This window comes from Triturus cristatus, chromosome 4_1 (assembly GCF_964204655.1).
Source record: "Triturus cristatus chromosome 4_1, aTriCri1.1, whole genome shotgun sequence".
NCBI lineage: Eukaryota > Metazoa > Chordata > Amphibia > Caudata > Salamandridae > Triturus > Triturus cristatus.
The window spans coordinates 1,146,631,819-1,146,645,286 of record NC_140585.1 but is presented as its reverse complement, the minus strand read 5'-3'; the positions used below and the strand labels follow the sequence as shown (position 1 = coordinate 1,146,645,286).

The window sequence follows — 13,468 nt, the reverse complement described above, 5'->3', positions numbered from 1 at the left end:
TCTGTGCAGCTCTGCTGTCAGTGGTATGGGAGCTCTGTGCAACCTTTCATTGTCCCCCCGGCTCCTTTCCTAGTAAATTATTCTTGTTTTTTTTTTCCATCTTGCCACTTCCAAGTGACAATAACGAATAATGTGAGTGTTTGGCATTGCAAACAATCATCGCCTTGAACTTATACGGTTCAATACGTCAGATGTACAAAAGTGCACGGAAGGAGGGTTTAAAAAAATAAATACATAACATAATTAGGAATTACTTCTACCAATTAGAAAGGTTCAAGTATAACCTTCAAAGGAGAAGAGTCAAAAGTTACAGCAATTGAAGCAATCACATACAGGGGGATTTATCAACGGTGAACATTGTGTGATTTCGCCTAAAAATAAATATTATCAGGATAAATGTTGTGCAATGAAAATTAGCAACACATGCAGTCTCTAATGTACTAATTTACAAATTATCAAAAATAATACTCAAATACATCTAAGAAATGTTTATTTTGTCTGCACACCTTGAAATAAGTTTAAATAGAACCAAATGTGAGTGCACGATGTGGTTACAATATGTATTCGAAATCTAAAACAGTTCCAGTACATTAGCTACACAGTCTCAGGCACAATCAAAATGCAATGTATTTATTTTTTTAATATATGATCTCGATTAATTGAACCGCACCAGAATAGATGATATTTTTGAAACAACATTTCCAGATTCCACGAATTGCATTCATGCTGATGACGTTGCTCACTGACATTTGTATCGACGAATGCACTGACGGACGGGTACAATTTTTTTACACGTATGCATAGTGTAAATGTGGGTGTCGAAGAGTTGGGAGAGGAGTTGGCCTAACGTCTAGGGCGCTCAACCTTGGAACTGGGTTTGAGTCTCGGTAATGACACTGAACAGCGTTCTGATACCTGATTGGATTCGGGTCAAGTTTGCGCTTTATAAAATAAAACTCTGCAATATAGGTAATCCAGACAATACTTTTCAAATCTATACATGCATCTTGCTTTTCTTAGGGTGATAGTTTTATCAGTCACAATATGTATGATTTTTTTTATGGTAACGCTCTAGTACCGTGAAGCTCGTTAAACTATTACAAAATGAGTCAAAAATGCCCAATCTAATAAATGAATTTCTATTGATGATGGATGATTAGATGAATAAACTGGGTATAACCTGGGCTAACTGAAAGAGAAAATCAAATTACTTCCAAGTCTATAAAACAGAGTTCCCAGTCATAGCTAACATTTCCGCTGTATTTGCTGGGCCATATATAAACGTATGCAACATCACTCCAAAATATGCTAATTCAGTATGACAATACCTTACTCCTGCAGGCTCGGTCTTTATGTTGTGTCCTGCAGCCTCGAAAAACGGAGCAGTTCGCTGTGATCTCGCAAGTGAAAGCAGCTCCTGGCGTTGAATACAGACCTTAAGAAACCTAGAAATGCCTGTTATGCACATTTCTTATGAGCTGGCATTACCCCAGAGACTTGTGTTTTCCAAGAGCGTTTCCATCTCTGAAAATCCTTCAGAAGTGCTTCAAATTTGCGAACATGTGATGGTTAAAAATATATTTTTTTTCTTTAATCAAATAAATGGCATCTGCCAAAACACACGAGTCCAAACTTTTTTGAGTTTCGTAACATCGGGTGGGACACGTGACCCAACTGGGAGCTGGAGAGCTTCTGACGAGCCCTGCATGCTGGACTGTCTCCAACTTTACATCAAGCAATTCTCGTGTACTGGAAATACTTCTGTGAAAATACGCCTCGCTGGCTTGAGGTAAGGGCGTGCCTCATTGTTACATCAACTAGATACCAATGCCAGATTTTTTTCCCGGTTTATTGAAAAGCTGTTTAAGGAATCGTAACGAACGGCTCAGTTTATGAGGCTGCTGAAAACAACATAAAAAGTGAGCGTACAGGAATAAGGTATTGAAATTCTATTTTGTATCGCATTTTCAGTAGTATTTTATGCACCTTGTTGAATATGTTCTTTTTTGCTTACACTTAGTAGGGGCCAGCCTGAGAGGACAGGGGGGAGGAGACCAGAGCAGCAGCTGAACACGGGAGCCGAGAGCAGGGGGAGAGGACGCCATTAACACCACCGCCTTTCTCCGAGGTCAAGCAGAAATGCCTCGGAGAAACGCAGCAGCGTTTTCGGGGGCGTGTTTTTCTTTTCTCTCCTCTTGCCATTGGCTGGAATGTTTACATTCCAGAGGACCGAAAGAATCGAAAAAACACGCCCCCGAATCCGAAAAAGACGGGGCTTAAACGGACAGACGCCCCTCTCCTCCAATGGCTGGCCTCCATTTAGGAAGCCAGCCAATTGAGAAGAGGGGCGGGTTCAAGCCCCGTACTGAAATCATTAAATCTCGCGAGCGAGACTGCGCAAGTGCAGCCTTCGCTAGCCGAGACCTAAAAAGGATGCAATTATCTGCGCAAATTCGAGCCTCTAGGTGGTGATGTAGATCTCGACATTGAAACCCTTCAACATTGAGAGTCTTGGTGTATTCGGCATTGTGTTCCACAGTCCTCAATATTGAGTACCTTAAAAGTAATCCAGCTATTTATGGCGAACATGTAGCAATGGTGCCTGTCCTTGACATTGACTTGAAAGGGTTAGGTTTTCTATGTTTGGACCGTTCTTTGGATTTCACCCCTCAATGAGAAATTTGAAAAGGATAAAGTGGGCTATAGAAAGAAGAGCCCCCTTCTCTATCCCCATTTAATCTCTCCGATGTAGACTCTCACCTTCTGCACTGACCTTGCAGTCAGTGGAGGTAAACCTTCTGTCTGTCCCTAATAATTCCTTTTAGACATCTTCTGGCAGAAAGGACATTTCTCCTGGTGATAAGAATCAGGAAAACAAAAATTAAGCTGTCATCTGGACCAGTCTGTGTTTATTTCCTACCACTGAAAGGAAGTCCACATAAATAAATGGCATTAGCTGTGAAAAAGAAAGTATTTTCTGTTAGAAAACAGAAAAGAAAAATTAATGGATTCAAAGGACATCAAGTGATTGTGTTTTAGTTAAGTTTTGAAAAGGTTTTTCTAAGATAAATAGTCTAAGAGGGAGAGATCAGTGCACCAGGACACTGTTTGCGGGATCTGGAAAAAAGAACTGAAGCAACTGACACTGACAAGGCATGAAGGTTTACTGGAGGAGTGTGGTTCCTTAAGTGATCAAGGCCAGTTTTCCAGCATATGCTGTCCTCAACCTATTCAGCTACAACAAACTTCTTTACTCTCATTTTTACTCCAAAAAAGGTTTGCTTAAGAGGTTTCCTGTAACATGTCCTAATGGAGTAACCTTTTAACTTTAAAAATGACATTTGTCCATAGAAAAGAAACAAAAGATTTCCAAAGTAGACCGCTATAATAGTAAACAAGCATTGGAAATGCAATAGGTCTTGCATTTGTTGAAGTTGGAGCTATTAGCATTATAAATGTCAATGCTTTTTACGTATGCAATAGATATGCCCTCCCCAACCATAGTAAAAAATAGAAATCCGTTGTCTGTTTCTTTAATGTAGTGCACCTACAATGGCGTGTCACTTGGTGTACATTGGAACCTCTTTTGGCCACATATGGTGATGCACCTGCAACATGACAAGGCAAAGATTATTGAGCAGCGGCGAGAGCTGCTGACTGGTGAGATGGGGATCCCCGTTTGAGTCTGCTATCAGGCTCAACATCCTGTGATAATGGGATGATTGTTTAATTTCCGGGAGGCCATGGCTAGGTGCACTACATAAATAAAAGCGTTTGAAAAGTAACAAAAAAAAAACAGCAAAACAGCAGTGGCCTCGAGGGGTGGTGGTGGCCTGTGAGCAGTGTTGTGGGAGGAGTGAGGAGAAGGCATGGGGAGATTAAGGGATATGAAGCAACCAAGAAGTGTTGTGGGAGGGGGAGGCAGGGGAGATAAAGCAATGGCAAGCAAATGATACAACAGAAGTTTCACTGCACAAGCAAATAGAACAGTTATCCAGCAAAGAGGCAGGCAAACTAAAAAAAAAAAGAGTTCTCTCTAAGTATAAATAAGCTGAACAGTAACAACACATGTAAGAGGGGCAGTCCTCATGGCAGGATACAAAATTCCAAAAGGAGAGACTACTAAGTGTATTCACCAATGAAAAGCCAGCATTACTACAGGCCAGCAACAAGAACCAATGAAAAAGATGGGTATGTTTTCAAACCCATATCCTACAAACAATACTGCATTCCTAGCAACCGGAGCAGGTCGACTGATGCAAAGAGGTCACAGTTTACAAGAGCATACATATGGAAAACCACCCACGACTTTTCCCTGAAGTGAGGGGTAAATGCTGTATTATCATTCCTTAAGAAAGGCAGAGATGTTATATCAATGACGTGTCGTTTTTCTCTAAGGATAGTCGGGTGTCATGTCATGAGGGCATTAGGATCCTGCAGGCAGAGTGCTCCACAGGTCCACTGAAAGGACATTGAACATAATTTCTTGCCAAGGGAGTGGGACTGTGCAGGAAGTGTTGGGAGGAGCACGGCATTCCAGGTTAGAGGACAGCAGGAACAACAAGGGTGGAGGCAAGCTCCCACAGATATAGCAGAAGAAGATATGCTAGAGGGGATACCGATAATAAAGAAAAGATCACCAAAGTAGCTGTCCGATTGCTCACTGGCAAATTTAACTAACATGATAGGACACTGGAGCTGCTTAATACCAAGATTGCCTAGTCTTGACTCTACCTAATACCTCTTTCTTCCACTACCCTACACATGCTGTCTCTTCATATCACTCTAGTAGGTTCTTTTTCATCCCTGCTTTTAATCTTTGTCTCTTTTTTCCAAACTTTTTCTTCTTGATTATTTTTTCCCTTTCTGCCTTGAACGCGTTTAAAGGCTGATGATGAGAAATAAGTTCCACTCCCCAAAAAATGAGTGCCAATGATAGACACCAGCACAAATTAGGCACTTCTGCCACAGATGCTTGTGACTACAGAACTCTTACAAAGACAGGAATCCAAAGGAACGCTTGTCAAGAAAAAGGGGTTGGTTAAAACAGCTTTAATCTAGAACCCATGGAAGAAATGGAACAATATTTATATCTATTGTGAAGACTTGTGGATGGCCCGTACAAAGGCCATGACCCGTAGAAAGCCGACGCCAGCCTTGTTGAGTACTCATGCGTGATAAGCCCACAACATTCCAATCAGGGAGAGGTCATACCAGGGACATGGCCCAATTCCTAGGGAAGCATCCATGCCTGATTATGCAAACACCGTGGCAACTGCACTTGCTTCCTTCCAGGAGAAAACTCATCATTCCAAGAATTATCTTCTGTCAAACTATATATTTCTGAAAAGTATTTCGAAGTGTTTTAAAAGTGAGAACCTCGCAGGGCTGATAAATATGGACGTCATTTAGGGGTAGCAGTTGTCCCTCGTTGCCTGGCCTACCCATCATGCCTTGCACTGCCCTTGCATTCCCTGTTTTCATGGTTCACGAAGGGAGCCGGAACACAGTATAAATACATTGTATGTTAGCCTTAGCCTGCCACTTTACTGGTCACGTTAACCTTCTTTCAAGGAGCTTAAAATAAGCAGGTACATTTTCCCTGACGCTTACTGCATTAATTTAGTAGTAAAAGGAGAAACAGATGATTCCTGACTATACATTCCTGCCCTTTTAGAGCAACACATCTTGATTTCCGCAGCTCGCTGCTGACAGAGTCGAATGAATGCATTGAGGCACTGGGGATTTTTAAGTTGGAAAAAATCAGGGGGGAAGCGACAGACAAAGGTGCGTGCCTAGCCTCAGGAGGAGGGGTTGCGTCGGCGCTCGCATGGTGGAAAGAGGGGCAGAGCGGCTCAGAAAGAGGCAGGTTCCATCTGCATGTTGAAATGTTTTGTTCATTTAAATTGGCTTTTAAGAAAGACGGCAAAAAACAATACTTTGAAGCGGACGCAAACTTATCCATCATCTAATGGGGCAAATTTAATGAGACAGAGTTTGAGCAGACATTGCCGTCCTGTCTGGGAGGAGTTTGGACGAAGCTCCACAACCGTAGGGGGCTCGACTCCCTATCCAAGCCGCGCCGCACGGGCTTCAGTGCTGCTGCAAGGCTCCTGTCTGCATCCTTCCCGCCCACGGGACCCAGCCCACCCCACCTCCTCCTGAACTACAAGTACCAGAATGCCAAAGCGCAGCGCTGGGCAAGTTACTGACACTTGAAGAGGAGGGGGTTATATCGCTAGCATTGCTCGATGCTGGGAGACGGACACCGTCCTGCCGCTCTTCGTATCAAGTACAATGGAGCTCACTAAGCCGCTCATGATATTCATAAGCCGGTGGCTGTTTCCCGGTGTTGACATTCGGTGTAAGCCCTTTAAGCGGTGGGGATTTCTTTGGAGTTATCTCATGTGGCTCTGCTGCTGCCAGTTGGCGCCTGTCCCAACAGTCCTTCCACGGCAAGCAGCAATTAACCAGTAATTATATGGTACAGGTAACAAAAGCATCGACTTGTAACACAGGGAGCCCTGCTTTCCCGGAGCAGCCGCTGGGTGGAGCCTGCTGGCACGGTTCTGCCTTTGAGGCATGCGATCGCCAGAGAAGACATGCCGTGAGCGTACACTTTGCCTGTCTGGGCACGCACATGTCGTGTCCCCCTTCGGCACAGAAAGCGGCAACAATAGATCTCGTCAAGGCGAGCTACGCGCATGCGCTACGTCGCTAGGCGAGACCAAAAACTGTATCTTGTTTTTAAAAATAGGTTCTTCAAAATGAAAAGATATGTTATTGATGCATTTTGTAGGAAAGTGCTCGATCATCCAGTGTATAATCAAGACACACCAGTGTTTATGATTATCAGTGGAAATCCGCTGAATGACAACCTCTGTTTTCCATGGTTTCCATGATGTGCCACTTGAGATGAAACACCATACATGTGGTAGGATTTGACATTTTGCATAGATCAGAGATTACAAGTTCTCTCAAATGAACAAACTAATTCAATAACCACCTTTGAGAGAGAAATTATAGATTAAGGTGCACAACTAAATAGAAAACTACCCACAAGCAGAAGCACATTCCAAAACTAGGTCATAACCCAGCAATCCGGTCTTACCTAATACCATATCAACATGCCAAGTATAATAAAAATACAAAATGTCTGCATTTCCAACAATCAATCCACTTAAATAAAAAGCAAACATAAACAAATTCATGTTGTGGCCCTAAAGAGGGTCTAGTACTACCCCTCAACACACTAACCTGCAGCAGGTACTCAAATTGGTATATGCAGAGGCCAAGCTCAGCCATGCTGGGTTTGAAGAGCTCTCGCAAGCGATACTCCTGCATCAACCGCACAAACACACAGAAGGCTTCTTCTTCTGGCATCTGAAGTGAAAATGAAATATTTTTTCGTAAGACAGGAAAGACATTTGCAATTTGAATCAGAAAGGAATCTCACATGGATTGTGTGTCTCTCACACTGTGAGCATGAAAATTATGCTTAACTTGGGACATAGCACAAAAAACCCTTTTACAGAAAAACATGTGTTTTGCAATGGATTTCCTGCATCTGTAAAGTAAAGAAAGAAACAAGTGAGATAGGAATCTCCTTATCCAGACTATGTGTTGGAGTATCCTGTCGGGCCATAACTGTATACTCGAATATCTAGGACAATAAAGTAATTTGGCACAGAGCCCGAAAAATAATTCTTTAAATTCCAAAATGACAGCATGTCTGCAAGCTAGAAATACGCTTAAGATCAGTTTGAAGAATCTATGAGGCTCCTGTGCAGGATAAACTGAATTCTGACTTTTCAAGTAACTCCTTGGATCCTGAATCTCAGAGAAGACTGATCAAACAAGTTACTTACCTTACCTTATCTGGTAAAGAATCTATCTAGCCGTAGATTCCCTTCCTCAGAATATTCCCTAGGCGTCGGACTGAATTCAGACATTTTTGTAGAGCAGTACCCGTGTGTGCTGGTAGGTGGCGTTGTTTTGCTCAGTGTGGCATCATTTGAAGGAAGTAATGTGCATGGTGCCTATATAGGCGCCACTCTAGCGTGCTTACATCAGTTTCTTTTTGTGATTTTCCAAGCCAGAAGACCAGAGCACAAAGTACAAGGAACACTGGTGTGTCAAGCTGGGGCCCTTAAAGGGGGAACAACTCCTTAACTCTAAAATCTGTTCACAGAGCAGGGAGGATGTGTGAGTGGTTAAGGAATCTGTGGCTAGATAGAGTCTCTACCAGACAAGAAGCTACCGAAGGCACGTAACTTGTTCATCTGATTGAGACTTTTTGCCACATATTCCTTACTTCAGAATAGATATCCAAGCAATACCTCACCAGAGGTGGGGCTGTGATCTGGATTAGATTAAGAAGTCCTGCAGGCAAAGTGACCATCACGCCAGACCTGACTGTCCAGACAGTAGTGCTCTGTAAACTTGTGCAAGAAAGCCTACATTACTGCCTGACAGATATTCAGGACAGGAACTCCACGAGCTTATACAATTGTTGCAGCCTTGGATCTGGTAGAATGAGTTTGCAAATCTTCAGGAGGTTGCTGTTTGGCAAATGAGTCACAAATTTTGATGCAGAGCACTATACATCGCGAGATGGTCCGTTTCTGCACTGCCTTTCCTTTCTTTGCTCCAATGTACCCCACAAAAAGGTGATTTTCAACACGGAAATCTTTTGTGCGGTCAAGGTACAACGGCAATGCTTTTTTTTGATCTAGTCAATGGAGTCTCTCCTCTTCTTGAAAGGGGTGAAGTGAAGCCTAAAAGGTAGGCAGTGATAGACTGGTCTACATTATAGAGTTACCACCTTGGGTAAAAAGGATGCTCTAGTGCGAAGGACCAGCTTGTTTGGGTAGATCACTGTTAATCAAAGTACAGTCCAGCATGCGGCCCTCCTGACCTTTACATGAGGCACCTGATCAACAGCAGCTCTGAGCTGCTGTTTAATAGTCTCAGGACTAACAAGAAAAATGTGCTAAATAAACAGGCAAGCATTTATCCAAAAGTTAATTTGAGTTAAAAAAAAAAAAAAGGAAGTAACTAAGGAGTGCTGCACGGCTCAATTTTAGGAACATGTTCATTTTTAAAGACAGCTTGCAGCAAACATGTAAAAATATGATAATGTCTCTTCAGAATTCAAAACGTGTATTTAATTAACATGCAGAACCTTTTCACCTTAGTACATCAGACTACATCAGTGCCTTGAGAAGTATTATTTTAAAAGGGATAGTTTTCAAAAATGAATTCAGAAGCAATAATTCTTCCCTCCACCCTAACAATAATGCCAATGGTGAACTCGTGAGATAAGTCAGTTAGGTGCACTCTTTCTGTGACTTGGTTTCCTATTGTACATTAACATTATATTTTATTAAATCAAACACAGAAGAAGGTTTTGTACAGTGCACATCCTTAAGTCATTTATTTTGAGGTCCTCTTATTTGTGATAATGAAGAAAAGGGAGGGAAAGTGAAAAACATTTGCCAGTACCACACAATTTGATAAAGTGGGGAAGCTGGGATTCGTTCCTTGTTTTATGGTTTCACATTGTGCAAATCAGCTACTAGAATTATATGATTCGCCTCCCCCTCCTTACCCCCAACTACCCCCGCCGGCCTGCCACCCCATTGGCATTAATATGGCCCTTGGTCACATCCCAGACCAAGCTTATTGGTCCCTGGGAAAATGTTTGCGAGTACCCATGGGGTAGATGTTGAGGTACAGAGGATGTGCTGACAGTGCCTGTAAATCTAGATAAGTTAACATAGCAGACTTCAAGCGGAAGGTGGAAAGCTGTCAACTGTTGCCGCTTAATCTCGACGCATGAAGGCAAAGCGTTTTCAGATTTTGGTGCAGAACCCTACCCTGCTGATGTGACAGAAGATCCTCCCGAAGAGGCAGCCTGATTAAAGGACACATGCTTATGCTCAACAGGTTGGGATACTAGACTCTTCGCGCCCAATCCGGAGCCACAAGAATGACTTGGGTCTGGTTGTTCCTGATCTTTTTGAGAACTCTGGGCAGGAGTGCCCTGTTTGTTGCAATACCACATGGTGGTGGTGTTGCCCGTGAACACATGTACAAGCCTTCCCCTGATTGAAGGAGGAGAGGCTTTCAATCTCAAGCAGTTCGCCCGAAGCTCCAGAAGACTGATATGGAGCCCGGTTTCTTCCAGTGACCAGAGTCCTCTGATCTCTGCCTCTCCTAGATGGTCACCCCAGCTCAGAAGTGACACATCTGTCACTACAGTCAGCTCTGGTTGGGGAAGGGACAAGGGTCTGCCACTGGCTCAATCACGGTTCATAAGCCACCAACTCAAGTCTGCCTTCCATCCCTTTCATAGCCACAGAATGCACTTTCAACCGCGTCTTTACACATCCAGCCACCACGGACAACAATTCACACAATCTTTTCGTGGCCCAGGTTCCCATAGACCAAATGGAACAGGTAGCCAGATGCTGAGCCAGTCCAAATCCCCTGCGTCTTTTATTAGATACAAATCACATGTCAATAAATGGATAGTAGAATTAAGATGGAACAGATAGTTCCTTTAAAAAGAGGCACATGCTTCATTAAAATGCAAAAAATTCAAAAAATGCATTAAGAGAGATTTCCTAACTCACAACCCCTGCTTTTCCTAAACAATGAGATGGCTCCCAAGAGAAATAAACAAGTTACTTACCTGTAACTTCAGTTATCCAGTATTGGTATCTTTCATAGATTCACATGCCTGAATCATCCCCGCCGTCGAGGTGGGAGTCTCACGGTACAAATAAAATAAATATACAATATTAGTAAAATATCATACAATAGGCTATAATGAACCAAAAGGTCACTACACTAGCCTATCCTTGTCCTTTTGTAAAAAGAACCACATTTAAAACCCAGCCAATCAGGATCTAGCACCAGCACCCTCTAGAACACTCCACAGAGAGGCAAGTCCCTCAGATTTTCGTAGCGCAAGTGACAGTAAGTATAACATAGTAATAAGGGAAGCCTCTCCAGGGAGGAGGGTGGGTTGCATGTGAATCTATGAAAGATACCAATACTGGATAACTGAAGTTACAGATAAGTAACTCGTTTTCTTATCCAGTATTGGGGTATCTTTCATAGATTCACATGCCTGAATCAGAATAGCTAGCCGTAAAAATCTTAGTCCCTTAGCGGATGGTGGGTACTATATAGACCACATTAGACACCTTGTGCAATATAATTGTAAACATGCTTATAAAATATGCCACATCATATGATAGAGGCATTAGAAACCTTAACAATTAAAAGAGACAGCATTAAAAAAAAAAATGAAACAATATAGTCACCTCTGGAAAGAGGCTTACCTTATTTGAAAAGGTTGCGTAACACTGCCTGACCAACTGCTGACTCAGCTTCTGTAGCCAGATCTAGACACTAATGCCGTGTAAATGTGTGCACATTCTTCCAGGTTGCTGCACGGCAAATCTTCCCCAACAGCACTCCGGCAAAAAGCGCTGCCGATGATGACACAGCCCTTGTGGAATGAGCTTTAGGCTGCACAGACAAAGGACTTCCAGCTTTAAAGTGGCAAAATTGAATCGCCGATGCAATCCATCTTGCAATCGTAGACTTCGTCACAGCTGTACCTGGTTTTTGACCACCATAAGATACAAACAATTGATCCGACTTTCAAATGGATACAGTTTGTGATAAGTAGAATTTAAGGCACCTTTTAATGTCCAAAGTGTGTAGAGCCTTCTCAGCCGGGGTAGATGGACTGCGAAAGAAAGTACGTAAAATAATGGGCTCATTAAGATGGAAAGAAGATGGTACCTTTGGAATGAATGTAGGATTCGTTCTTAAGAGAACATAATCATTGGTGAACCTTAGGTATGGTTATTTGATAGTAAATGCTTGAATTTCGCTGACTCTCCTAACAGAGGTAAGCGCCAATAAAAGAGCAGTTTTCCAGGCGAGATATTTAAGTTCATGTTTGTGAACAGGTTCGAATGGATGCTTCATGAGCTGAGATAAAAGCAGATTAAGCCTCCATTCAGGGGGAGGAGCTCTGATGGGCAGAAAAGCCCTGAAAAGACCCTTTAGAAATTGCTTGACCAAACGGTTGGAGCAGAGAGATTGGCCGCCAGTAGAACGTCTGTAAGTTGAGATCACAGCCAGATGCAGCTTAACAGATGCGAACATGAGTCCAGACTTAGCTAATGAGAGAAGATAGGGGAGAACCTTCTCCGGAGAACAGTCCAGGGGGTGTGTATTTTTATCACGGCACCAAGAACAGAAACGTTTCCATTTCAGAGAATAGGTCTTTAGAGTAGAAGGAGCTCTTCAAGTATATCCCTACAGCCTTGCGGTAAGTCTAGGTTCTTGAATTCAGTGAGCTCAGAAGCCAAGCATGATGCTGCAGAGAGGCTAGTTGTGGGTGCAGAATCTGGCCCTTGCTCAGTGTCAGTAGAGCTGGAGACACTGAGAGACGAAATGGACTGCATTCTGAGTGTAGGAGAAGCTCTGTGAACCAGTGCTGACGCGGCCACCGTGGGGCAATGAGAATCGTTCGGCACGGTCCCAGTTCTCAGAAGCCTCGGGATCAATGGAAAGGGAGGGAAAGCATAAGCGAAAATCACCGTCTATCTCATCATGAAGGCATTTCCCCAGGAGCCCTGCTCTGGATCCCAACTGGCATAAAATGGGCATTTGCGATTTGTTTTGGAGGCAAAGAGATCCAAGCTGGGTCTGCCCCACATCTGAAAAATGTGATCCACCACTGACTGTTCAAGTTCCCATTCGTGGCAAGAATTTGATGTTCTGCTCAAAGTGTTCGCCAGAGTGTTGTCTACTCCTGGCAGATGCTCCACCTTTATAGTAATGTGATGAAAAAGGAGCCATTTCCATATGGTCTGCGCTTCCTGAGATAGGATGTGAGAACGAGTACCCCCTTGCTTGTTTAGGTAATGCATGCAAGTGGTGTTGTCGGTTCTTATGAGAACTGATGACCCCTCTAGTCTTGGGAGAAAAGACTGTAGAGCCAGAAAAATAGCTCGAAGTTCCAGGAAGTGGATGTGCATTCTTGACAATGCCTTTGACCATTTCCCTCTTATGCAGAGATCTTGGAGTTGCGCACCCCATCCTTCGAGAGATGCGTCCGTAGTCCAAATGAATTCTGATGGGGGAGAAAGAAAGGTAAGCCCGGTCGAGACATTGCTGGAGCGCTGCCACATAGCAGAGCCACTCGCATGGCCGGGGTTATTCTCACCAGGTCGTTGAACGACCCTGTTATTTGAAGCCATTGACTGTCCAGTTCTTCTTGGATAGGTCTCATTCTGAGACGTGAGTGAGGAACCAAAAGGATTGCACAGGACAACATTCCGAGAAAGGATTTTATCTCCCTCATAGAAGCAAACCTTCTTTTTTGGTAGATCTGACGCTAGGGAGACCAGATGCGATTGTCTTTCTGCAGACAAGTATG

At 43.2% G+C, this 13,468-nt stretch overlaps 1 protein-coding gene across 2 annotated transcripts in view; it reads right to left on the bottom strand.

Moving 5' to 3' along the window:
* EVI5L (ecotropic viral integration site 5 like) overlaps window positions 1-13,468 on the bottom strand; it is a 1,383,225-nt gene that overhangs the window by 823,029 nt on the left and 546,728 nt on the right. For both annotated transcript variants that reach the window (XM_085654281.1, XM_085654282.1), the window contains exon 7: window positions 7,258-7,383. In XM_085654281.1, the coding sequence (XP_085510407.1) occupies window positions 7,258-7,383 (126 nt within the window). The remainder of the gene's footprint in view (window positions 1-7,257; window positions 7,384-13,468) is intronic.